Genomic DNA, 26,335 nt, shown 5'->3' on the forward strand with positions numbered 1-26,335 from the left:
TATTGTACACCATAGGTGCTCAATAAATTTTCTAAACAAATTAAACAAAACCATTACTCATTCCTGTTTCTGAAAAAAACTTGAGAAATTTGTAGGTTATGTAGTAAGTTACCAGCACCTCATGAATATTAATTTTATTGGAAACGAGAAGCTGCTTTTCATTGAGACTTTACATCTTCAAATAATTTGATATGTGCTCTATATACAAAAACATAAAATTATTCTACATTGTCATTACACACTGGTTAAGTGAGAATTCTAATTTTTTCAATTAAAGGGTGAACTTACTGATGAATTCCTAAACCTTTTCTACATTCCAAAAAGAGTTTACAAGTTATTATGAGTAAAATTCATTAGTAATTGTAAAAGAAAGAAAAAACCTTCAATAAATATTATCAGTACTTCCAAAAGCTAATTATGAATTCTTTAAAACAGCAGATAAGAGAAAGAGACTGCCAATCTGAACAAAAAGCCTGTCTGGCCTGCCGTTTGTCTCCTCTTTGAACATAATCACTGATTCAAATAGATTTTATCAGCTTCATGGAACTTCAAAGCCCTCAGAACGAAAATATGATTTGATGAAACCTCCCTCCTAAAAAGAAAATACGTAGAATAGTCTTCAAGGCTACCTGCCTCTGTTGTTTGGTGAGTTTTTAATCACATGTCTAGGTGAGAGACTATTTTCAAACTCCACCTACTACCTTGGACTCAGGCCAAGTAAGTTATAAGCAGACGAATTTATCTCTGCCGTTTGGGAGGCTACAAGAGAGCTGTCACGGTGGGGTAATAGCACCTTTTTACCTTTTATTCAATAGTGATATGGATAGTGGACTTTTCTTAAATTACACTGTGAAGAATTATAGGAACACAGCAGCAATTTCTGTTATACTTAAGCAGGCAAATTTCTCTCCACCACATAATTTACAGAACTCAAATTCAATAAAACATTACATGATGGTCCATTACTGTTATCAGTTTTGAATAATCCATCTTCATTCTTTATTTTACTGGAAAATAAAGTGTGCCAAAGACAAGAGGAGGGGGGAGAAAAAAGGAAAAAGGCCATAGAATGGGATCCGAGTTAAACTCTGGGTTTTATTTAAAAAAAAAAAAAGGCACTAAAGAATATATTTTCTTCTATCACAACCTTTAAATAGCAATAATATAGAGAAGTGAATTGAGAAGTATAAATCTAGAAGCTTCAGCAATTATTTTTAGCCATAGGTTTCCTTTAAAAAGACATCAAGTAGGCATAACTGAATGAATGACATATGCTAAAAGCTAGTATCTTCAGTAGAAATTAAAGAACATATGCCCATCAATTCAGAAGGGGAAAAAGTCTTTAAAACAAGTATTTATATAAATTTCACCATAAATTTTCAGAAAAGGCAGACTTTTTTTTAAATAGTCATGTATGAAAGTCTTAAGAGAGGAGTTTTAATTTTGGAGACCCAATTAAGATGATGAGAAAATTCCCTAATTAAGAGTTAAAACATGAAATCCAGAATTTTAAAGTTATATACAGCTGTCAATAACTAAAATATCTCAAGTCATAACAGTGTTATCTATTAACATTTTAACATACTGTTTATAGGGTACCAACGTCTTCATCTGATCGTATCATGTAACTTTGCAATTGTATGTACATATTTTACATTAATTTTTTAAACTTGGCGTTGGAATTGCACATTGTAATAAGTGCACACAAATGTGTGATGTGTGATTTAACTCTGCAGAGCTCCTTGTCTATACATATGCATTAGCATGTGTATTTTCGTTCTCCACACTCACACCACACACTCTCACTCTGCACCTGCTTTTATTGAAATGCATACACTTTGAAATAAACACACTACATGCATTCATATGAATGTATAATCACTAAAATAAATGCAGCTGTGTGTGTGTGCGCGTGCGTGTGTGTGGTTTTTAAGTATGACCACCGAAAATACATGCATGTTTGCATGTTCAAAAGCTAGCTCCCAAAAAGTGAGCACTTAAATATACATAGAAAATTACCCTTATTGAATTCAAATGGCTTCAAATATGGCCCAACATCCACTTCGACTGAGGAGTACCAATTACCAATATAAAGGCTTAACATCAAACCCCTCTATCACCCAGGGCTCCTAATAATTTTTTGGTAATGACTTTCTAAATTGGCTATTATTAATAAAGAGCGATCCGTATCAAGCTGTACGAAGTTTTCATTCTCCTCTCACCCTCAGAAAAATAAAGTCGCTGTTTTGATGTTAACCATAGGGATGACTGTCTTTTCAAAGAGATTAATATGGTATAAAAAGAAAGAATTCTGCCTTCTTTCCAGTAAGACATCCTATAGATATTCATGGAATTTGTCAATACGAGAACCAACGGCAGAACAAACGGTCAACTCTTCAGAGTAGTGGCTGTGACATCATCACCCAAGAGAAGGAAAACTGTACCAATGGGTGGTGACTTCACTCTTATCTCCCACAGCTGGACTCGCATCATTCTTCCACCCTATAAAATACACTTTCCCTAGTGCTTTAAGAAATAACAATTTGCTCAATTTTTAAAATGTTTCTCAGTAAATCTGTATGTCATTTGTGTCTATGTCAACGTTGTCTTTGTCTGTGGGCTTTTCATTCAATTCAACAAGCATTTTAGTGAACTTTTATGTCAAGACCTGTCTATTCTTTGCCTGGTACTGAGAACTACTAGCAGTTATGGCTATTTACAAAAATAAAGAATGCTGCCAGAAACAGGAGTATCTGGAAGGTTGATTTTTGATTCATTCATGAATTCATTTTATTGTTTTTTATAATTACCTCCCAACTGAATATAGGTGTCATGTTAAATTTACCAGCTAATAATAAACACATTTTTTAAGTTGTAAAAATATAGAACTAGGTAAAATCATACAATTTTAACCTAAGACATAACCTTCAGCAACTGCCCTTTTTTAAAAACAGACAAATGATGTACAAAAAACAGAAAAGAAACCGAAAACAAACACTGAGTTAAAGGCTTTGTCAGGCCTCCTCACTTTCAATCCAGTTAAGGCAAGCCAAAAATAAGACACAGCTGGGATTCTCCTAGGTAATGGAAACTCTGCCAACAAGGAATTAATGCTAGATTATTTTTGCACCAGAATTTTATTCTTATAATCATGTAATAAACAAAATAACTTAAATATGAAAGGAAAGTATGAGTCAGGCCAGGAAAAAAAAATTGACAAAAGAAAGAACAGTAGTATAACAAGAAAGTTGAAAGGACATAATGTCCTCATTCTAATCAGAGTTACATGTTCTTTTGTTTTTTCTTTTTCAGTGTGCCTGGGCCAAAAATAAACACCATATATATCAAACCAGTTTCCAAAAAAGGAAATGAAAAAAAAAAAACCTCCTCATTTAAGTTTAATGGAATCAATTTGTTTAGGACTTTTCAAATATCTTTATCTTAGGCCTTCTCATATTATATATTATCCTTTCTCCAAGTCCCTCTAAACTTCTTCCACGCTGATAATATCTTCACCAGAATTTGCCCAGGAGGACAAAGGTGTGAACACAACGGGTAAATGCAGATCTCAGGGCAAAGTCTGCAAACTAAGGCCTGCAGGCCAAATCTACCCCAAGGCCTGTTTTGTAAATAGTTTTATTGAAACACCACCACATCCACATCCATTCATTTATTGTCTACGGCTGCTTAACCCTCTACAATGTGACAGAGATCCTATGGCCCTCAAAACCTAAAATATTTACTATCTGGCTATGACAGAAAAGGTTTGCTGATCTCTGGTTTAGAGAATGAGGTTTGGAAGAACATTAACAATAATGTGAGGAGGACAAAGCTAAGCAACATTTTATGTTAATAAGCCATATTTTTTTCCTAAATGGCTGCTCAGAATTAAATGGCGGAAATTGCTATTGAGTCCCAACATGTTTTTCTTTTAAAAGGTTGTAGAGGAACGTCAATAGGGCGCATTTATATACTCATGTTTGACATAGGTGGTAACAGGGAAAAGATATTAGGCAAGGAGCCTGAAGTCCCCAACAACGTCCTTGACAAAGTCATGAAACTTTTCTCAATCTTCTACTACTAACAGTCTATGATTTCATTATGTAAAAGCCCAGATAATGCCAGTTTGAAATATTTTTGATATTTATTCTTTCAAGGATCAATCAGGATCAATCCATACATAGCTTTCTCTTGGTCAGGAAACATATGATAGGGAAAGGAGTAATAAAATGTAGGCATCACCGGGAATAGACTTTATGATCACATGAAGAGAAGGACAAAATGTTAGCACAGAGTAAAAGAATAAACATTAGTATAGATGGGACTAAAACAGGGAGAGAGAGAGATACAAGAACCATTTACAAATAGAACAAAACTGACCTGAGTTCTGTTAAAAGCCACACGTGCAAATACTGCCTGGGAGATTCCTGCTCGTTTCAGTTCATCACGTACCCACTGGTAGATTTCGGAAGACACCTCTGTGTTGGTTGAAACCTGTTGCTCCAAAGGCTTATTCATAGATCTACTGACAGGGGGAGGGTGGTTCAAGTATTGTTGGTTTAAGGACTGCTGGGCTAAAAGTCTATTCACTGCATACTGCTGGTTCAGCAGCTGAGCCATCACCAGCTGCTGGTTGACCAATTGAGGACTGATGGGCGTTGACACAAGCCCAGGGTGCAGGTTCGGAAGAGGGGTCCGGACAGACGGCTGGCTGCCATGGGAGAGCTGCGCGGGGGACGGAGGCTGCTCAGCTGTGTTCCCTGGGACTGGCTGCTGGCCAAAGTTGACATGGTTGGCACCTTGCTGGGATAGTTCAGAAAGACTATCCATTTCGACTATAGTGGACAAAAAGTAAAATCATGTTAAGCCAACGAGGATAGGTATTGATAAGGATTTCTGATCATTTTCTAAACAGAGACAGTAGGCACAGGGCACATCGAAGATCCAATTAAACTAAGAAAATTTCAAGATGGAACTCAACTGGCTGTGGTTTTACTTTCCTCTTCTGCACAATTCCACAAACTTTGAAAGTAGGACAACACTTCTAATTTTATAAAGTGGTTTAGATTTAAGGCATAAAATTAATTACTTTGGAATTCTATGCAGCTCGTTTTGGGATCAAACTATCATTCACTCTCACATATTACCCCAAGAAGGCTTATAAGCAATGTATAAGATAGCTGTTAGGAAAACGTCATTTGCTTAATGACAACTAGAAAGCGTGAGTTGAGCTAAGACCTCATATGCAACTAAAGAAAAAAGAAATATACAAGTATTTTCTCATGATATATACTAACTGTTATTACTCTAGGCAAAATGTTTGAAACAAAAAGGTGTTATCTACATTCAACTTTTACCTAGCCATGAATATAATCAATATAATAATGAAAGTGGTTATAATGATAAGTTATAATAACTGAGTGCATATTGAACACTGTGCTAAATATCTTACATGACTTGTTTCATTTAGTTCTAACCATCATGGGTGGCAAATACATCTGCAAATATTTCTTAGAATGAAGCAGATAATTTATTGTATTGCAAGCCAATATACCCAGTGTTGCTAAGACCCAAATGTTTTTTGAAGAAGCTATGGCTATCACCAGATGCTCAAGACAGTGTTTCAAGGAAGGGGCGGGGAGTCGTTCTGGTACAATGGTGATACTGTCACGATTTTGCAATTTATTACCGCCTACCCAAGATGAATGCTTCTCCCTTGGCTAGATCACTCATGTGGATTGGTTGAGAGTCAGCTCTAAGTGTGTCAAATGCTTTGCTGCTGCAAGGAGACTGGTTTGATGCTCTTGACTGGAGGGCTGAGCATGGCACAGTGTGTAAATAAGTGAGTCCTTCGAAATAGCACACCACAGTATAGACTCCGGCTTGATTTTAATCACCATTTCTCTTTTCGTTAGATGTTCAGGTTTTATATTTAGAGGAACTTATCATAGTGCTATAATCACTGATATATGCAAAATATAACTAAGAATTGGGGAAGAAACCTTCCATTTCTACCAGTGATATCAGCCCAAGTGGGCCATTCACAGGGAATAGTAATTCAAGCAATTATTCCAAAAATGAGGCATTGTCTTCATTACAGCTCTAAGCTATAAAAGGCAAAGAATCTGTTTTGGTAGATGGATGGTTTTTCCTCAAATATTAAAAGCTAAAACATGCTCAAAATTCAGGTTCGCTTGTCTCTTAAAATCTTTAGGAAAACTTATTATTGTTGTTATTAAATGAATGTAATAGAAGTAAACAGAAATAGAATTAAAATGGCATAATGCTATGCATATTAAACATCCCAGCCCTTCCTATATTATTTTAAAATATATTACTTGGAAGGTACAAGTATGTGAAAGAAAACATTAATAGAAATTAAAACATTAACCTTAATCACAGTGTTTGCTTTTGCGAACACCAACAAACTCAATAGGGAGAAAATGTCATAATCTAAATGCTTAGGTACAACACACAACTTTTATCTGTCATTTTACACTGCAGATAATTTTAATGTATTTCCTGCATAACAAATATTGACCTAAAGTTACCAACACGTTAAGATAGGATGCTATATTGGAATTAAAAGTTTAGAAATGATGCGATGATTTTTCTGGTACGGATGGTAAAGCAGTATACTCACCCAAGTGCCTCTCTGTGGGGGGTGAGGATTAGAGCTATAAAAACCACTTGATCTCAATTGTGGAAACTATAAATACAATTTAATTTCCTTAAAAATTGGGCGTAAAAATAGGCACTTTTTCTCAAACAAAAACAAAAAACATAAAAGCATGATATATCTCTGAAAGAAATCACAGCTAATATTAGCTATTCAAGGCCTGGTTAGGTCTTCACTGAGATGTTAAAAAATGACAGCTCCCCTCCTCACGCCTCGATTTCCTGCATGTCTGACAACCAAGTCAGTTTGCCTGATTTAAACACAAACATTTATTGAATTTAATTATCTCATTATACTCATACCCACTCCCCACCCTCAAAGAAACATTCTAAATTGATCTCTAATTGGGCAATCAAAAGACCTGGCTTTAGATGTGACTTTGATAAACCCCCGAATGACACGTAATGGTATGTAGCCACCGCTGCAAAGGTTTTTTGCTTACCCATCATATCTTTTGTCTTCTTGAAATGTTTGTACCACCTTCCAAATTCTTGACATTTTGCTGCTGAGACATTTGCATAGTAAGTGCTGTTCACAATGGAAGAAATCATACTCTGCATGAAGAGGGGGGGGGAACATTTGTAATACATAGCAGCACAAGATGGAACACAGAAATGATTTCAATTGTGGAGACTGTATTTTTTTAAAAATCAACTGAGCACCAATACATTTTTGTTTCACACTTTAACCTAAAGCCTCGACTTCTGAAAATTCATTAAGTAGCTCATCAAATGCTTATTTAAGTAGAAAGCAGCAGCCCACTGAGACCAGTATAAAGCTATCAAACCCACAGACTTTGCTCTAGTAGTTATGGAACCTCCATCAATGTCATCTATTCCTGGGCTGACAAACTTTCACTGATCCCACTAAATCCAAATACGTGAAGATGACTTTAGGATTGCAATTCATAAATAAAGGCTACTATCAATGTTTAGTGTCTGTACTCTACAGCCTTGCTACTCAAAAGTACGGCCCAGGGACCAGCAATACTCGCATCACCTGGAAGCTTATTAGAAATGCAGAATCTTAAGCCCTACTCCAGACCTAGTCAGTCAGCACCTGCATTTTACTAAGATACAGGGGATCTGCGTGCACATTCAAGTTCGGAAAACACCACTTCCACCTTCCACTCCTATTATTTGGGTTTCGATTGGAGGTATATTAACACTGTTCAAAGGCTGACTGACCATTTAAGGAGAAAACTATTCACAGAGATCCTCTATCAGAAGAAAAAAAAATATTCTGCAATCTTACTGCTAGTGTCATCTATAGCAAAGCTTGAGTTTTGAATTTCAAACTAACCATAAAAATTTTTAAATATATGCATTTCATGCTTACTAATTTCTCAAGGATACCACAAAAAATAAATGACCTATTTTGTCACTTATCTTCATCTTGCTTTTAATAAAAGCCTGGAAAACAGAGAGTAGGGTTTTACATATAAAAATGAAGAAGGACAATGATTTTGATGTATTACTAGGAGTTTTTTTGTGTGTGTGAGGAAGATCAGCCCTGTGCTAACATCTGCCAATTCTCCTCTTTTTTTTTGCTGAGGAAGACTGGCCCTGGGCTAACATCCGTGCCCATCTTCCTCCACTTTATATGGGATGCCACCACAGCATGGCTTGCCAAGCAGTGTTTCGGTGCACGCCCAGGATCTGAACCAGCAAACCCCGGGCCACCACAGTGGAGCTCGCGCACTTAATCGTTTGCGCCACCGGGCCGGTCCCTAGGAGTGTTTTTTTTTTTTTTAAACTCATTTTCAACAAAGAAAAGTGTTTTCTTCCCAGTAAATTTTGGTTATGGTAATTTCAGTGACTTATAATCATGGTTATATTTAACCATAACACCCATATTCTCTAGCAGGGGCTAAATTGATTTCCAGTTGAGTCTTAGGAATAATTAGACTTTGTAGCACCAATCCACCCCCAACTCCTATGCGTAGAAACATGAGAACTTACATCTCAGACTTCAGTTGGTCTATGGTGAAATAGTTTACAGAAGGGAGCACTGCTTGGGAGGGAGTGAACAAGCAGAAAAGCCAGTTGGATACAAGTATTTTTATATCATTATCTTCTTTAAGCTACCTTTAATTTAAAGCTCTTTTGGTTATTATTGATTCTCCTCACATCCATTATCAGCGTTAATTTTGTAACATGCACACATTCCTGTAATATGCAAATCTTGGGAATCTTGGAAGAACTTCCGGCGAAGGATAAGCTAGAGCTGCATTATTGATGTAAAACATGGCTATCTTGCTTAAGAGGCACTATGATATTTTTTTTTGACACTTTGTACTTTATAGTCCTTTTCACATTTTCTCTAAAAAGACATTCTTAATGTGCTCATGATGCTCTGCCATTAATCCAGTAGCTTGCAATTTTACTAAGAGCCTCCCTCGGTTCCAGAGTACAAAAAGATACTTAGCAAGGTTGCCAAAACCAGAGCCATAAGATTACCTGATCCAGTTAACAATCCGTCAGCTTCAATCACACTTACTCTACTGTAATAATGGATCAATAAAGTCAGACACTAATAAAACTACTGAGATTGCTGATGGATAATGGTGATTCTGCAGATGGATGATGGTTGATGTTCTTCCACTGTGGTTAATTTTTTTAAAATTATTACTCTTATACCTAGACATTCTCACAGTTTCCTAAGTGTTAATATAATAGTATTTATAAGTGTTAGATGTAGTTTATGTCTTAATTTTCAGAAATGTATGGAATATCTGAATTTTGCTGAGGTTTTTGACAAGCATCCAGTCTACTTCAGTTGCCAACAATTCTATATATGAAATTTGCTTTTTGCTGCACACCTACCATGTGCCTGGCTGGTACTAGGGATACAAAGATGGATAAGACACAGCCTCTGCCTACAAGTTTACCCTCTATTAGGAAGACAGATATGTAAACAGATCATTTCAATTCAATGTGATTCAGTATGCCAACAATGAAAAAAATATATGGGGGGAAAAAAGGAAGAAGAATACATCGTGTGTGAAAAAAAAAGTCTGAAATATTTTTATAAAACTAGAGCCCATATGTAATAGTGCTATGTAGTTCACTATTATCCATGTGTGGAAAATAATATCCATATGTGCATGATCATCAAAGCTTCTCCCTGCCCTTGTTTAACCCTAAATTGGTAGGCTCTGTCCTTAAGTGACTTTCTGGACACTTTTGACTCTGTCAAGTGGTATGTGCTTCGGGAACTCTGATTAATGTAGATATGAGCCTAAGCAAGACACAAATCAAAAGGCTAATCCGCAGGTTATGACGCATACCAAGGCAACTTTTTAGATTCTCTATCTTCCTGTGCTTTTGGGAGGCTGGGAAATATTCCATAATTCAGGTAACTTGGGGTCACCTCTATTTTTATTGGAACAACATGCAGTAATCTCTACCACTAAATTTCTCACGTAGCCACGACAAGAGTCTTTTTTTTTTCCTTGGGGTAAAATCCCTATGGAAGGCTTAGTCATGGCATCTGACTAGATGAGCAAGTTTTAAGGTCAGGGAAGAGAGATTTCAGAATTTTGTGGGGCACATGGCATTTGAAAGATCATATTCAGTATTATAATCTTAAATTTGGAAATTCATAAAGAAACACATTGTTTTGATAATACAAATAACTGAAACTCGAGAGTGGTAATATTTTCCTAGGTGGTGGGGATGTACAGGGGTAGACAAAGATCCACATTTTTAAGGAGAGAGGCTTGGGATTCGTATGTCAATCAAAGGGAGATATTGGTTTAAAAAGATTACACGAAGCTGTGAGTTCCTCCACGTCTGGGGATCCATATTATTTTCCAGCCCAAATGCCTGGCATTTATTAAATACACACTAAATGTTCACTTGATGAAACAGAATCATCTAAATCTGCATTCAAGTCTAAGGTGTGTCACACACTGGTAGTGTGACCATGGTCAAATTAATTGACGACTCTGTCACAGTTCCCCATACCAAATGGGAAGGAGAGTAGCACTCATCTCATAGGGCTGTTCTGAGAATCCATTCATTAAGGCATTTTCTTTCATTCATTCAGCAAATATTTACTGAACTCCTACTATGTGCCAAGCACTGGGCAAGTCACTAGAGAAATAATCACCTGCAGAGACACACTAACTACCCTTCGATAGACAAGAAATAAAACAATGAATATGATACAATTAGCACACAGCCTGGAGCATACCAAGTACGGACTTAAAGGATATTTATTTTACTATGACAACCCTCTGCCTCCTCCTCCTCATTGGGATTTTATTATACGATCACATTTCAGATCAGTTGAAAGACTATGCTTTCAATTAAGAGAAATGTATCAGATAAAATTTTCAAATGAAATATTTTAAGTCAAATTTTCTTACGAAGAACGAAGAATGTACTAATTAAATTATTAAGCTACAAGTCGGGTCAATTGATAATAAGGGAAAACACCAAGGAAAAAGAGTATTTCCATTTGCAATGTTCCACTGTGGTGGTATATTCTGAAGCTGGCCTGTACCTGGTAGCTAACATCAGGAAGACACACAGCACTTCCGTGACTGGGATGTTGGAACCATGCCCTCTCCCATCTCTGGCTAACAGCTGCTCATCTCAGGACACATTTCAGGTAGCCCTGCTTCTGGGAGGCCTTTCCTGACTTCCCAAACATCCCGCACAGAGCACCACTATAACACTTGTCATGCTGTTTCTTTTATACTAGGCTGTGAGCCTTGGGTCTTATCTCCATGTAGCCAGGACTCATCACAGGGCTGGGCACATGTTAGGTGATCAATAAAAGATCACTGAAATAAGCCATTACTGCAGGCTACCAGAAAATCCTCCTCTCTTTTTTGTTCATAAAGGTCAAAGGTAATGGCAGCTTAATTGTCATATGAATCTTTTAAATCTATCACTTTTAGCTGTCACGATAGAACTCATAATTTTAAGAACCTTTGTTCATTAATTTACAAGAGATCTCTTCCCAGGTTTTTCACAGATGTCTCGGAAGTCGCAATGCTCGGTGGTTACGTTATTCCAGTTTTCTCTTGGTGTCTATTTATATGAGCTCTCCAAAGCACTTTGAAAAAGGCACAACTTGTATTGCGAGTTTTCCCATTCAGTGGCTGGTCTGTGTAAAACATCAATGTTCAGAGAACAAAATAATCAGGCTGACAAAACTCTGTCAGTTTAAATCCCAACTTCAAATGCTACACAGGACACCAACCAATGAACAGGCCACAGCTTCCAGTGTTGGGAAATACAATTTGAAAGTCGGCAGAAATTGGCTGTGGGTCTCATAACCCCAGTGTGACACAATATTCTCATCCTAGGAGCCAAGTTGTAAGCTTTTCTAAGATCCATAAAGCACATGTCTACTCCCTATGAGGAGCCTTGGTTCTTTCTGCGAGTCTGCCGAAGTTCCGATCTGAAAGAATGCCATCTTCACAGAAACCCCAGTCCTCTAGAATGATACCATCTGCCGCAGGCTGAGCTTCCTTTTCAGCCAAATACATTATTTATAACCTTTCTAATTGTGAAAAGGTAAGGGTGGAATTTTTCTAAAGCCTGACTTAGACATAGTTAGAACATTCTGAACCTTTGCTCTAAAATCCAGCAGGTCTCTACATTTGACACACAAAAAACAACAAAAAACCCACAAGGAATTGGTTGAGGTTACATAATTTTTCAAAACATTATATTCTTTCAAAGCCCTGCTAGAATATGACATACACTGAAGTATATATTTAAAACACACTTAGAAACTGAAGGAAGATAGTTTTATTTTTCTACTTGGTCATTTTAGTAGCCAAGGAAGAGGTTTTGGGAGAGGTGAGGGCTTCTGAGAAAAAGGTTCATCAACTGGGGAGAGGCAGTAATCTGATTACCCTTAAAATTGCTTTGTTGTGCCTTTAACGACAACAAAAAAACCCACCCCAAAACAATGCTAATCAGGTTATTCAATCATTTAAACCAAAACTGTTCATGCTTTTCTGCCAAATCAACCAACCACAGCAAAATCTGTTATCTCTGATTGCTCAGTTTCCAGTCAAAAAACAGTTAACCCCCACTATACCAAAAGTTTTCCAAAATACCCTCCAAGCTCTTCATTCTCATGGAGAATAAAGAGAAAGCCATGCCATCTTTAAAGGGTAACTGAGTGCTGTACCATATTTGCATATTACAACATACTCTAATAAACTAAACAGCCTGTACCGGAAGCCAGCAGCTCCCTAGCATTTCATGTGATCTCCATTCTGGCTTTTTGTGCACAATTTTTTTTTTTTTTTAAACAGGACTGTGATATCATGATCCAGACTTACTAAAGACTTGCTGATAGTTTAACTAAGGTGGGAGGAGGTAGCAAGAGCATCTTCAAAATGGTGGTTCACCCATGTTGAAAGCTTTCAGGCTCCATCAACAGAGAGGGCAAAGGCTACCTGTCTTATTTACACAATTATCTAAATACGATTAAACAGCTGATGGACAAATATTAAACTGGAAAATGTATAGTCATTTCAGCTTAATGTAATCCTCTTTCTGTAAACACCCAAGATGATTTTTTTCAACCAGAACAGTCCTGACATCTCATAAGCCTAAGGGTGAATAGCAAGAGATTGTTTTTGATAGTTATAAATATTCAAAAGACATGCAGACCATCTGCTTTCATAATACAGGTAAAGCAAGACTAAAATGGTGACTGCTGTATAAAAATGATTCTTTTAACAAAGTCTTCCTCTCCTCGAAAACTATAAAGACAGATGTCAAAAACTGTTTACACAGAGCAATCAGGAGCGTGCAAAATGTAATATTCCTTTTACACACAGTGCTTGCTAAAGAGATTTTTTTTTTCTTTTTCTTCCCATCTGTGTGTTGCAACACATTTCTACAAGTTAAAAACATTTTTTTCAAACAGAGATCTCATGAATACCCAAAAACATGCTATCTGGTTTCTGAATGCTAATTAATTTCAACTAAGGAATCTGAATATCTTTTTCTGTAGGAAGGAATGTATGTTTTGAATTGGAAAACTCTAGAGAGACGGCAAGGGAAATAATCTTGCACAGGTTTAACTCTATAAGGTGATTTTCATGGTCTACCTTGTTCGTAATATGTATCTGTTACGTCCATATTTTAAACGAAAGCACATCACTGCTAATGTTCTTGGCATAAAGTCTAAAATAATTATTTTCTGAAATAAATGTCCTCACACGCAAAACGTATATACCGAAACCTTTACCTTCTCAGTCAATGCAGAGTGATGCATAGAGCCCTACAGTTAATTTTCAAGACTGGAACACTAATCTTGACAGTAACCTTTTTATGTATTGTATTAATGGCATAGAGACATTAAGCACCTTTTTATAATTTTCAATAAAATGAGCATTTACTGAACAATCTGTCAAACTGCTGGCTCTCTATTCTTTTACATTTTCATTTTTTGAGAAGTGCAACTTCATACACTCTGATGTCCCTCCCCTTTCTTCCTATCCTGCCTGCCTATGGGCTGAATTTTTACAGCAGTTTTTTATGTGTCTGGAAAACTCAAAGGTCAAAATTTAATTTCAGATCAAATGAATCAACTCCACATTCAAATACAATTTTAATAGGGATCCTCAGGAAATGGGGTTTTCTTTTAGTCCCAAAGGATATCAAATACTACAAACAAGCTCTAAAAGGCATCATATGAGATGGTGACATGGAACGAATTTGTTGAAAACTAACAGGTAGTCCCCATCTGGTATTTGGGAGTGGGAAGGAAGGGAAATGGGCTTCAATTTATGAGAAGCAAATGGCAGGATTTCTAAGTGTAATATTCTGTTTGTGCATGTTAGCTTATGTTTCCCAAATCTCTCCCTCTGGATCCTCTATTGCTTTCTAAGCTATTCTCTTGGGAGATACAACTGGGGCATATTCTGAACCTCAATTTGTTGAGAAAAGCCGAATCACTCCTCAACTTTACTTAAACTCCAGTTGTCACAGTTCTAGCTCTTGCCATCTTGATCAACCCCAGTGCCTGAAAATGGCATTTTCACACAAAGTAACTCTTGTATGGCGCTAAAAACGGAAACTCAGAACAAAGCTCCACAGGAATACAAGAGAACACATTCAATTCTGTTTTAATTTTCTTAGTACATTTCCTAAAGACGAACATGTGATCATTTCAAAGCACAGAAATTTTATTTAATTATTTAAATACCCAATTCATAATTTTTAAAGAAAATGTTGGTTCACAGTTCACATGGCTTTTCCACATAATTAAAGTAATTTGACGTAGGACCCAGATAATGTCTTTTAACCAGCTTCTCTATTCTGTCTTCTTTGTATAAGCACCTATCTATAGCTTTCTTACTACATTGAAACCTTCTTACTTAAAGTAATTGAATATGTTAGTAAAGAGATTAAATTAGAAAATATTTGTTAAAAAGTGTATTATTACTAAGGGTATGTAATATTTCAAATTAACTGCACATAGAGGATTACGTTTGTTCATCTGCAATATGAAAGGTATTGAACTAGATAATCTCCAAGGTCCCTCCCAACAGCTTTAAGAGTCTATGAAATCTATATTTCTTCTCAAACAGAGGTCCTACAGGGTCTCCTTCAGTGACTAAAGAAGATTCAATTGTCATACACATCATCCATTCACAGGCACGCACTGTGCAAATGTCCCCATCCACAGTTTTATTCTTAAGAGGGTTAAAGCCCCTTAGTGTCTTGCTTATGATTATTAAAAATATACTCATCATTATTAAGTTAAACATTGTGCTTCTCCAAATAGAATTTTCACAAGTTCTTCATTAGATAAATCTAAATTCAATGAATTTGATTTTATCACAAAAACTGTGTCCTAAGATTCTAAATCTTAGGCTCCTCTGAACGAACTTGCACATTTGGGGAATGCTTGCTTACTTTCTCTGACGGCCCTGTGTTGTGAAATTTCCCATCCTCTATGGAGATTAAAATTTCTAGTATCTGTGCTTAGAAACAGCAGAAAAAAGATACCAAATTTTTGTTAAGTTCCAGAGGTCCTAAAGAGAGCATATTAAGAAACTTAAAGCTACAGAGTGAAAAAAAGAACTAAAGTAGTTTGAACAATCTATTTTTCCAAAAGTAAATACTAGAACTAGGCTCTGTAACTCTTTACAGATTTTTTCCTTCTTTGCATTCCTTCTTGACATGAACACTATTAGGTTTTAAGCCAAAATGTCTAAAAATTAGGGAGAAAAGACAGTCTGACTTTTAGCTTTTTATGGGGTACAGAACTCTCTCTGGGAATCTCATGAAACCTATGAAAGCTCTCCCTACACATATTCCCAAAAGTGACTTATAACTTCAGGGTCTGCACAAACCCTTGGAAGCCCATTGCTAGGTCTGTGGCCCTCACTCAGATCTGATCCAAGATTTCACAGGAGACTAAGGGCTAAATCATGTCATTGATTTCTATGTTTTCTTAGTTGTTAGTTATTATAGCTGTTAGCCAAGACTTCACATGCCTACTAGATAAATATAAATCAATGTTGCCTCTGGATTAGCTCACAGAGAAAAATCAAAATAATCTGGCTCATCTCTATCAATATTATGAAAATGCTTCACAGTTTAGAAAAATGCCCTATACTGGTGATCACCTCTTTAGGAGTTATGGTGAAATGGCAGAAATGTGTTGGATGGGTTGTACTTCATGAAATAATGAGCCCCGTCATCACTGGAGGTGTGTGCTCCAGGCTGAGCTGGTGCTCACCCAGAAGGGTGGACAAACCAAGTCCCTGAGGCCCATTCTGGAATGGCTGAACAGTTATCTACACTTGCAGCTATCTCTAAATTCAGGTGATTCTGGACCTTTATGGAGCTTTTACACATTATATGTTTATAGCCCTAAACAGTCTCCAATGCCAAATGTGGACTTTAGAACATCTATTGAGAATGGACATTGTGAGCTAAGGTGGGGTGGTGCTGAGTGTTAGCATTTCCATGTTGGCAGCATCAGCATATTTGTGTATAAATCATTTGACTCTGTTATTGAAATTTTCCCTCTTTATTTTATTTTGAACTATGAGAAATGGACAAATGGCAGTAACAGCAAAAAAGTGTGGATCTCCAATATAACACAATTGAGACAAAATAAAAAGCATTGGCCACACAGAAATATATCCATTATGGAAGAAAAATTTTAAATGTGCACAGAAATATGTTGCTAATGATTGTGCTTAATAGTGACATTTAATTAGGTCTTTTAGAGCATATTTTTTTAGATCTCTGGGTCCCTTGTACTCCCAAGACTATTGTTCTGCTTACAAACATATAAGTTTTGCACATATATTCAAGAACATGACAATATAACCAAAAATATGGGACAGCTTGGAATATTCGTAAGTTTTCTCAGAGAAAAATTCAAAAGTAATTTGCTTTCAGTTAGGTAAATTAAAAATTCAGAATTAAGTATAGCAGGAAAAATATTTTGTAAGGTAGGATACTATAGATCCGAGTATCTGTAAAATGCTACTAATAAAACTACTGACATAGTTTATTGGTTGATGAAATTAACACGGTGAAAATCCTATAAGGCTGTTTCAGTTTAACAAATATTCCTGATGTCCTACTGTGTGCCAGGATCTATAACTGCAATGATGAATAAAAGACCCTTTGTGACAGTCAATTACAGTGTACACTGAGAGCCTAGTTAGTCTACAGGTAATTTTAGAACAATGTGGAAAGTGCTACAAGGGGTGCATAAAGGTTGGACAGAGCCTTGAGTGTGGGGAGTGGGTATGAGGGGCGTTAAAGGAAAGGACACTGGGAGAAACTCATGTCCAGGTGACAGTCCAATGAGGCATCTTTATCCTCTTTGATGTTGTCCAGTCTAAAGTATCATATTTGCTTAACTTGCAAATGTGCTTACTTAAACACAAGGCTTGGGTCTTCTCTCTCTTCCATTTTAGAATACATTGGAACTTTACAATGATTCTAAGGACGGTGCTAAAAGTGTCCCTTAAAGGTGAGAATGAGTTTTAACCGGTCCTTTAATTTTTTCACAAATGAAAAGTTCTTGGTTATTTCCATAAAAGGTGAAGCTTGCATCAAAATCTTCTAGACCGCAGCAAAGTCTCTTAGACCATGCAGCCTGACCAAGTGTGATTTCAGCTCTCAATCCCAGGTTTTAGAAAAGCTCAAGTTACTGTACCCTTTAGAACTCAGCGCTGTTCTAAATGCTTTACAGTTATCAACTCATGTAATTCTCATAACAATCCTGAAAATTGTTACTATTACCTTCCTACTTTATAGATGAGGAAATTGAGGCATGGAGAGTCACTTGCCCGAGCTCACAGAGCTGGTAACAACAGCACTCACATTCTTGACGCCGATGTAATGAAAGCCACTAGCTCACTAATTAAAGAGATGGCGAAGAGCAATGACACCAGACTCACATAAAAAGTGACGGAATGAAGTTGCTGAAGAAATATATTACAAGACATAATTCCATTAAGAAATAAAAAGAAAACGAGATCAAGCTCTGTCCTATGTTAACATAACCCAGGAGTTTCAACACATTCTAGAAATATCTATTGCGACGTTCAAAAAGTTAATACTTGTTTCGGTTAGCTCCACATTTCTGAACTGCCTGGGAATAAATGCTGGATTGATAGCAAAATGGGACAAGCCCAGGCCAGTCCTCCGTACCCAGTGATGAAGTACCCTGTCTTGTCATCTAGATAACAATGTGATCTCAAATAGTGCTAACAATTAAAGCTTTTTTTTTTTTTTTTTTTGTGAGGAGCATCAGCCCCGAGCTAACATCCATGCCAATCCTCCTCTTTTTGCAGAGGAAGACCAGCCCTAAGCTAACATCTATTGCCAATCCTCCTCCCTTTTTTCCCCTTTTCTCCCCAAAGCCCCAGTAGATAGTTGTGTTATAGTTGCACATCCTTCTAGTTGCTGTATGTGGGACATCGCCCCAGCATGGCCGGACAAGCGGTGCGTCGGTGCACTGGTGCGCGCCCGGGATCCAAACCTGGGCTGCCAGTAGTGGAGCACGCACACTTAACCGCTAAGCCATGGGGCTGGCCCCTAAAGCTTTAATCTTTCTCAACTTTCAACATATCATCTGGTTTGCGTCTTGAACCCCTTAGAGTAAACTAAATTAGATTAGCATTTTTATGGGAAAATATTGCAATACAAGATAAATTTGTTTAAAAAGAAGAAAGTAAAGAAAAAGATGATGACCAAAGGGCATAGAGTTTTAGGGTAAGAATGAGAGAAAGAAAAAAACATGATTAAAGGAAGTCAGCCACCTTCTCCACAATGAGAAATTCTGCAACCTATGAATTGTCCATGATGAAACTCTAGCATCCCATAATCACACTGCACATCAGAACACAATACAATCTTACATTTCTATAGCGCCCTCACGCAAGCATCCCAGGGTGCTTTACAATCATTATGAGTTAAAACTAAAACTGAAGCACATACAATTCCTAATAGAATCATTTTAAAAATGCTAAACAGAACAAATAACTTTTAAGTCTAGATTTAAAAGTCCCAACAGCCAGAGCGTTCCTTACGTCAATTGGCAATGAGCTGCAGAGCCGGGCTGAGGCTCTCTCCTGTTATGTTAAAGGCTCTCTTATGTTTTTTATACTCAGAGCATGCTATGATCAAGCCGTTTCCAACGAAAGAGGGAAAAATTGGGTGTATGTATCTGTTTGTTTTGATGATTCTGAATTTAGGGGTTTTTATTTGTTTGTTTATGAGTTTGTTTGGGGCCCAAATATGACATGAAATAAAGCAGCTTTAAAAGGCAAACCCAGATAGAGCCCAACTTGAAATTTAAGTAGTAATTTTGAAAAAAGACACTCAAAAAGCACTCTAAAACTAGCTCTGTTTTAGCAAGAAAATCAGATTAATTAGCATGATTTGGTTAACTTTTTAAAAAGACAATTAGAAAATAGCATTGAATAGGCTTTCTCTCAGGCCATGTCTACTCCCAAGCCGGGGCAGTATTTATTATTCTGCAAATCAGAAAAAAATAGAGGAAACGCTCTCATGATATGGTAATTTCCCTTGCATTAGTGATTCTGAGGTCAAAGGAAACCTGTTCAGATCTAAAACAAAGCCTAGGTAAAAATCCATTAAGTGAAAATGAAGTACTTAGTGTTAAGCGTGCTCTAAATTGGCATGGTTTAAATTCTTTTACGTTTTACTATAGCGAAAAGATAGTGGCTATAAAATATTTCAGATCAAGTCATTTTAAGTTAGATGCTTTATTAAGTTTGGCTTTTTGATTAATATATCTGAAAGGTTACAGAGAACTAACATCAAGCTACAGTAAAATCCTTATGTATCTAAACCAGCTACAAATGAGCCTGACATATGAGATTCAAAAAGCAAAACTTATAATTTGGAGGATACTTCTATTGTAGATTCTATATATTATAATATTAACACAGAGCAGATATATCACTAAGTCGAAAGAAAAACTAGAATAAAGTAATAACTGGTTCAAAAAAGGAGGCAGAAAAAATTATTTAAGTTTACCAATTCACACAACTACCCATATAAGACTGGCTGACCATTTCTTTTATGGATCTTTTCATTAATACAATTGCTGAAAGTGGTAATAAAATCCAATTAGTATCAAGTACTTCAGTGCCTGGCAAAGCAGATATTCATAACCTCAGATTCCCACAGTCAGTAGGGTAAGGACTGGGAAAAGTTTTGTAAGTTAAAAAAGGAAAGAAAAGCTCCTACATGGAGCTTTTCCCCAAAACACATGATATTTAACAAGATTTATAATAATACACTAGGAAGGGGCAAGTACAAAATCCTACAAGCACACCTTAAACAGGAAACTTTCTACTTTTAAATGGAGCTTCCAGTTATATCCTCATCCATCGTATCAGGCTACTGGATGACTAAGGTCTGCACTTTCAAAAAGACTGAGAAATTCAACTGCCCACTGTTTCCAATGCAAATGCCTAACATTGTCTTGGGGTTCAAAACAAAGGGCTATTAGCTCAATTATACCTATGGCTCCAGACAGATGTTAGAGGAGTGGGGAGAGAAGTAACGGCCACAGAGCTGTCCATTCAAACCTTTTGGAACCTCCCAAAAGCCAGATGATCCCAGAAGTCAGTCCCTGTGGTCTAAACCACCCTCTTATAATTAGGGGCAAGAAACGATGGTTCTCTGGAAGCAAGTCAATGTACAGAAAACAAAATCAAAGATACAAAAACAAAACACATATGTTAAAGAAAAATTTCAGTAGTGAGAATACAATTGGAAAACTATAAATGGTTATCAGTACTTTAGAGAAATCCGAGTATTTTATACAACACATCAAATTAATTTGAGAAACACTTTTTAAAAAAAATTAAAAGTCCTTTATCTATACAGGAGACCACGAAGGATACTCGGTTAAGCTCACAGGATCTGGGTATGAATTCCTGCCCCTCTACTTTACCAGCTAGGTAACCACGGGTACTCCCTTAAACATTGTATGTCTCCGGTTCCTCAACTGAAATGGGAATATAAAACTATCTACCCCTTAGGGTGACAGACATGCTCTTGATACCTCAAAAGCGCTAAATGAAAGTTAACTATTATTATTTCAACTATTAAGATGTGTCATCCTTATTACTACATAGGAAATAGGATGCCTGTCACACAGCAGATTGTCAATACATGTTTTTGAATGAATCAATATGTGAATATGTGAATAAATTTCATAGGTTAGAGTCTCACATGAAATATATGAACACCGATGCTGGATATTCTCTTGAGAGGATGTGATTATTAACGTTTACTAAAAACTTCTCAGAAATGTCATTTCAGTCTAAAAATTACGAAAAAATAACACAAAGCACAGTTCAAAAAATATATATAGCATAACTGATAAGGCTTTTTAAACTGCTGCTCCAGTGTTATGTATAATACAGACTGAAAATCAACTGAACACAGAGGTTTATCAAATGTCTATGGAAATGACTGTCAAGTTTCAGAGAATCAGCATGGTTAAATGCTAAGCTTCAGGAGGGCAGGACAGTTTCCTTTTTTATCTGTTTTGTCAGTGCCTAACAAAAAGTCTGACACATATTAGATCCTTAGATGCTGCCAGGAAAAAAAAAAAAATCATTTTTCTCAATATTACTTCTAAATGCAATGTTCAAATTTCAATTCATTTTATACATCTTTTGCTACTCGAAAATAAAAATGACAATTCTCACTTGACGTAGGATTTGGGCTTGAAGCTACTTTTCCCCAGGGAAGAAATGAAATAGAAAATGATCCAGTGCCTTAAAAATGTGAAAGTTGTGATGTGTAAGCGTGTGTGCAAACGTGTGCATGCATATGGTGGGAAGGAGTGGTAAAAACACACTGAGAGATTAAAATCTCTCAGGAATATTTGACCTAAACATTTTTAGAAGAAAGACGTTAGGCTGGTAATAATTGACCTTTTATTTACGGTACTTTTAAAAAAATGAATCTGTCCTTGTATCAAATGTACATATATTTATCCAGTGTTTAAGTTCAATTTCTAAAACTTCAGGGAAAACTAAAATCAAAATGAAATGTCTTATTGTAAATCAAAATGTTTACTTATTTAAAAATCCCAATTTACCTCCCAAATCCATACTTTCCAAGTTCTCATGACCACAGGCTTTCTTGTCCCCAAGTCAGATTTATTCTCTCCTCGTTACTTGCAGATCAGAATACCACACCCAACTTATCTAACCACATCCACTGAAAAAAAGCAAGAGTAACAACAAAATGTCCAACCTTAGATCTATAATGAGCTAAGCGTTTCTTATGTCTTAGAATGTTTTACAAAAATAAACAAACACATGGTACAAAATACCTAATAAATGGATGTCAATCTATTTGTGGAGGTTTATGATAGGAAAGCATTAACAGAAATAAAAGTATAAGTTGTAAATCAAACCACAGGCACACTTATGGAATTTCTGCAGCTAGAGAAAACCCTCCAAATATTATCAAAGAAAACATTATTCTACCAAAACCTAAGTATTCATTTTAAAATCTATACTTACTTTAAAATTTATCATTGGGAAAAGACTTTTGGGTCCGTCACTAACCAGCATTTTGACTTTAATCTCTAGGGACAATGGCTCCTTCATGTGTCCAAAGTCCAAAGGATAACACCTTCTAGTTCTAAGATTCTAAGTCCAACCTGGACATCTGTTTAGCCAAGTGTGGGACAATCCTCCTAAAAGCGTTGGAGGCAGCGCTTGTCAGACAGCCCAGGCAAATTCCTGGTGACTCCCCACTCCTATTCCCTCCTGGTCCCTACTCTATAAAGGGAGTCTACCTGCCCACAGGGTGGATATTCTGCTAAGCATATTATTAACGGATCCTACAGCCATACTCACTACTGGGGTATTTTATCATATTAAACAAAATAAAACTATTAATGTACAGCAAAATGGTATGCTGAATTGTATGCTAAAAGTTCTCAAGGGAATGAATCAAAACTCCGTGGCGGGGGAAATGTCTTTACATTTAGCATTTCTTGGTCTTAGGTCCCATTCTGTACAAGACTGAGGCAATATTTATTTGCTAGGCATTTTTCACCATAGCATCTTCATCACCAAATCTCACCAAAGAGGAGAGAAAGAGTAGTTTTATCGAGCTCAGCATATATTTTGGGCTTAGGCCTTACAGTGCCTGCATTTCCTTTAACTAAGAAAATAAAGAAGCAAATGAAAAATAGTTCATAATTAAAACATTCTGAATTGAGTATCAGATTCATGGATTCATTCTAGAGAAGGAAATAGAAGATGATGCAGCAGAATATAGAATAACTCCCTTGCTTAGAGAACAGGTTGCATTTTTTTCATAATATTAAATATTAAATTAATTTCAAGTATTTGCTGCCACCACTAAACTAATTTTTTCAAAAAATTTTTTTAAAGAAAGGAATATTGTAATTACAACTGATGGTGCAGTTACAGCCTAGTTTCACCACTTAATGATTACAGCAGTCTCCAGCTACATGCGGCCACGTGTTCTTCTGAAGGCCTCTCTACAGAAATTCACCAATGTATGACTCCAAAACCAAGTCCCGAATTTCATTTTGTCATTCTGTTTAATGTTATAATTGTCTGTATTCAATTCATTTCCCATGATAACATTAAGTAAATTCACAATTATATTTATAAGCTACAGTGAGGTGGAGTTTATTGGCTGAATGTTGATGTCATTTAACAATTATTTCTCATTGCCTGTATCAATAAATACTTGTACAAGCATCTTCTTCTCCAGCTCACAGTAAATGCCTTAAATCTTTGCCTGAATTTACTTTAAATCAATGGGACATTTAGTAACATGAAGATGCATGAGATTCCTATACTGTATGTTTATAAATATTTTAACTCTGAGTAAAAATATATATATATATATATTTCTAGGACATTTCAAATTTTCAGATGCTAGTAATCAAGTGACATATTATCTGGAGTTGTTTGCAAAACCCAAAGTCCCAGAGGTAAGAGTCACCTGATTCATTATATCATCCTATTGATTTAACTGTGTTTAATTAATTTAAATTACTTTTATTTGATGGTTATAAATTCACATTCTCCTTACTCCAAAAGTGACAGAGAACAGGAGATAAGCTAAAATGACAAAAAGAGTTGGCTCTGAATTTCAAGAAATGTACACTTAACAATACAGAGAATATTGTACCTGCAGCTATAGCTTACCTTAAAATATTATAGAAAGCCATCATTATCTATCAACTTTATGCTTAATTCCTATAATTGCTAACAAATATCAAAGTAAAGCTGATGGACTATAAAGCAGCAAACCTGAAACACATGACGGTGCCATGAAACAGTAGCACAAAGCCCATGAGCTTCCTTCCAAAGGTACCCAGTATCTTCACGAACATCATAGTAGAAATACATTTTGAGAATACTTCAATTGCAAAAATGTTCACAGCAGAGTTATACAGTTCAAGTTCAAACGAATGAAAGACTAACATTCAGAATTACATTTTAAACTTGAATTAAAAGAAAAACAAATAATTTAGTAAAAATCTAGGTAGACCAACACTTCAATTAGACTATATCACGGAATGACCTTACACTGGGTTTGGGCACTGAGGGATGGCAATATAACACCTTTATGTAGTGACCACACAGGCAGCCCATCAAGAGCAGGTTCCCAGCACCCTTTCTTTTTTATTTGAAATCAGCTGAGCATTATCAAAAATGATGTTTGGCTTTAAATTTAACAACAGAGGCAGTCTATCTAGTTTTAGTTGCCCTCCACCAAAATTCATTCTAAAAAATCCAGTACAATAATAGTAAATCTTTGTCTTATTTCAAAAATCCCTGATAGTATGACAGGCATCTCAGATGAAAAAATAAGATTCCACTAAAAAAAAAAAAAAGGTAAACCCATGCCATGAAACTAGCAACAAAATCCTGATGAACAATAACTAGTCAACCTTTAATTACAGGGAAGAGATACCTGTTCTTATTCTTATAATTATTTTTACTAAATGCTTTCTTTTTTTTGTAAGGAACAAAGTATCCAAAAACCGTACTCTTATTTTCTTCAGGTAGCATGACGAAGTTTCGCACGTTAACACTCACACTGCAATTCCCATCACGGAAGGTTCCGGGAAGTTTTACCACCTTGACTACTTCCTTAAACAAGGGCACTCAGGAGAATGTAGCTTCCATGCTCAGAACAACTCAGAAGAAAAATCTAAAAACAAGCTAGCATAGTCTTCTGCTGAGCTGTTTTTCCTTCGATATTTTTCCCAAGGGAGAAAAAGTGTAAGGGCTCTGTTCAGAATGAATCAGGCATATTTTTAAAAGTCACCAGTGGTCAAGTCACTTTGCATTTCTGGCAGATTCTTGCTTCAGATACCAGTTGCTTTAAACTATGGAGCCCCATCAAACCTCAAATCAAGGCTGCCCATGATGTCTTATTATTTATTACATGCTATGCTAAGTACCTGTGAAAGGGGGCACTCCTTGGCCAACGAACTCTGATTCATATCTTTCAGTAAGTCCTTCAGAGCATTCCTCACTGTGGTGTGCGACCATTGTTCGGGAGGCAAGTCTTCTAGTTTGGGGCAACTATTTGAGACACAGATTAGAAAGGGGATTATTACAAGATTGCATCCCGCTGCAGAACATTCCTTTAAGACAGACAGATTTCATTTTGCGCATCAAACAGATGCATCTGGAGATTGCTCTCGGTCTCCTGATTGTTCCGATTAGTTAATTACTTTATACAACACATCTGCTGTATCGATGCATGAATTATACATCAGCTGCCTGTGGTGGCTATTTTTTCATGTTACTTCTACCTTCCTGCTCTGATGCGCTTGGGAAGACAATTTAAGGTGTACTGCTTTCTCACGAGCCACCGTGAAAAGCGTTAACGTATTAACCATTTTCCTTTCATGACTCTGTTCTTACGAATTAAAATGGTAAAAAATATATAAATAAATAAGATCGAGGCAATAGTGAAGAAGGCATTCTTTCACAAAATGTACACAGATGGCACTGTTCATGATATGCAAAAATATTTTTCTCTTAAGTAAACTTTATGTAAAATGCCTTCTTGTAATGCATCATCTAATTGACTAAATACAAAAAGTCTTGTCTTTTGATAACCTGCACAAACCTACAAATTT

At 36.3% G+C, this 26,335-nt stretch overlaps 1 protein-coding gene across 5 annotated transcripts in view; it reads right to left on the minus strand.

The window, feature by feature from the left end:
• Nucleotides 1-26,335, minus strand: part of SATB1 (SATB homeobox 1) — a 97,009-nt gene that overhangs the window by 41,499 nt on the left and 29,175 nt on the right. For all 5 annotated transcript variants that reach the window (XM_058553712.1, XM_058553737.1, XM_058553728.1 and 2 more), the window contains exons 5-7: nucleotides 25,649-25,772; nucleotides 7,122-7,233; nucleotides 4,381-4,835 (exon numbers count right to left, since the gene is read on the minus strand). In XM_058553712.1, coding sequence (XP_058409695.1) covers nucleotides 4,381-4,835; nucleotides 7,122-7,233; nucleotides 25,649-25,772 — 691 coding nt within the window. The remainder of the gene's footprint in view (nucleotides 1-4,380; nucleotides 4,836-7,121; nucleotides 7,234-25,648; nucleotides 25,773-26,335) is intronic.

This window comes from Diceros bicornis, chromosome 2, assembly GCF_020826845.1.
Source record: "Diceros bicornis minor isolate mBicDic1 chromosome 2, mDicBic1.mat.cur, whole genome shotgun sequence".
NCBI lineage: Eukaryota > Metazoa > Chordata > Mammalia > Perissodactyla > Rhinocerotidae > Diceros > Diceros bicornis.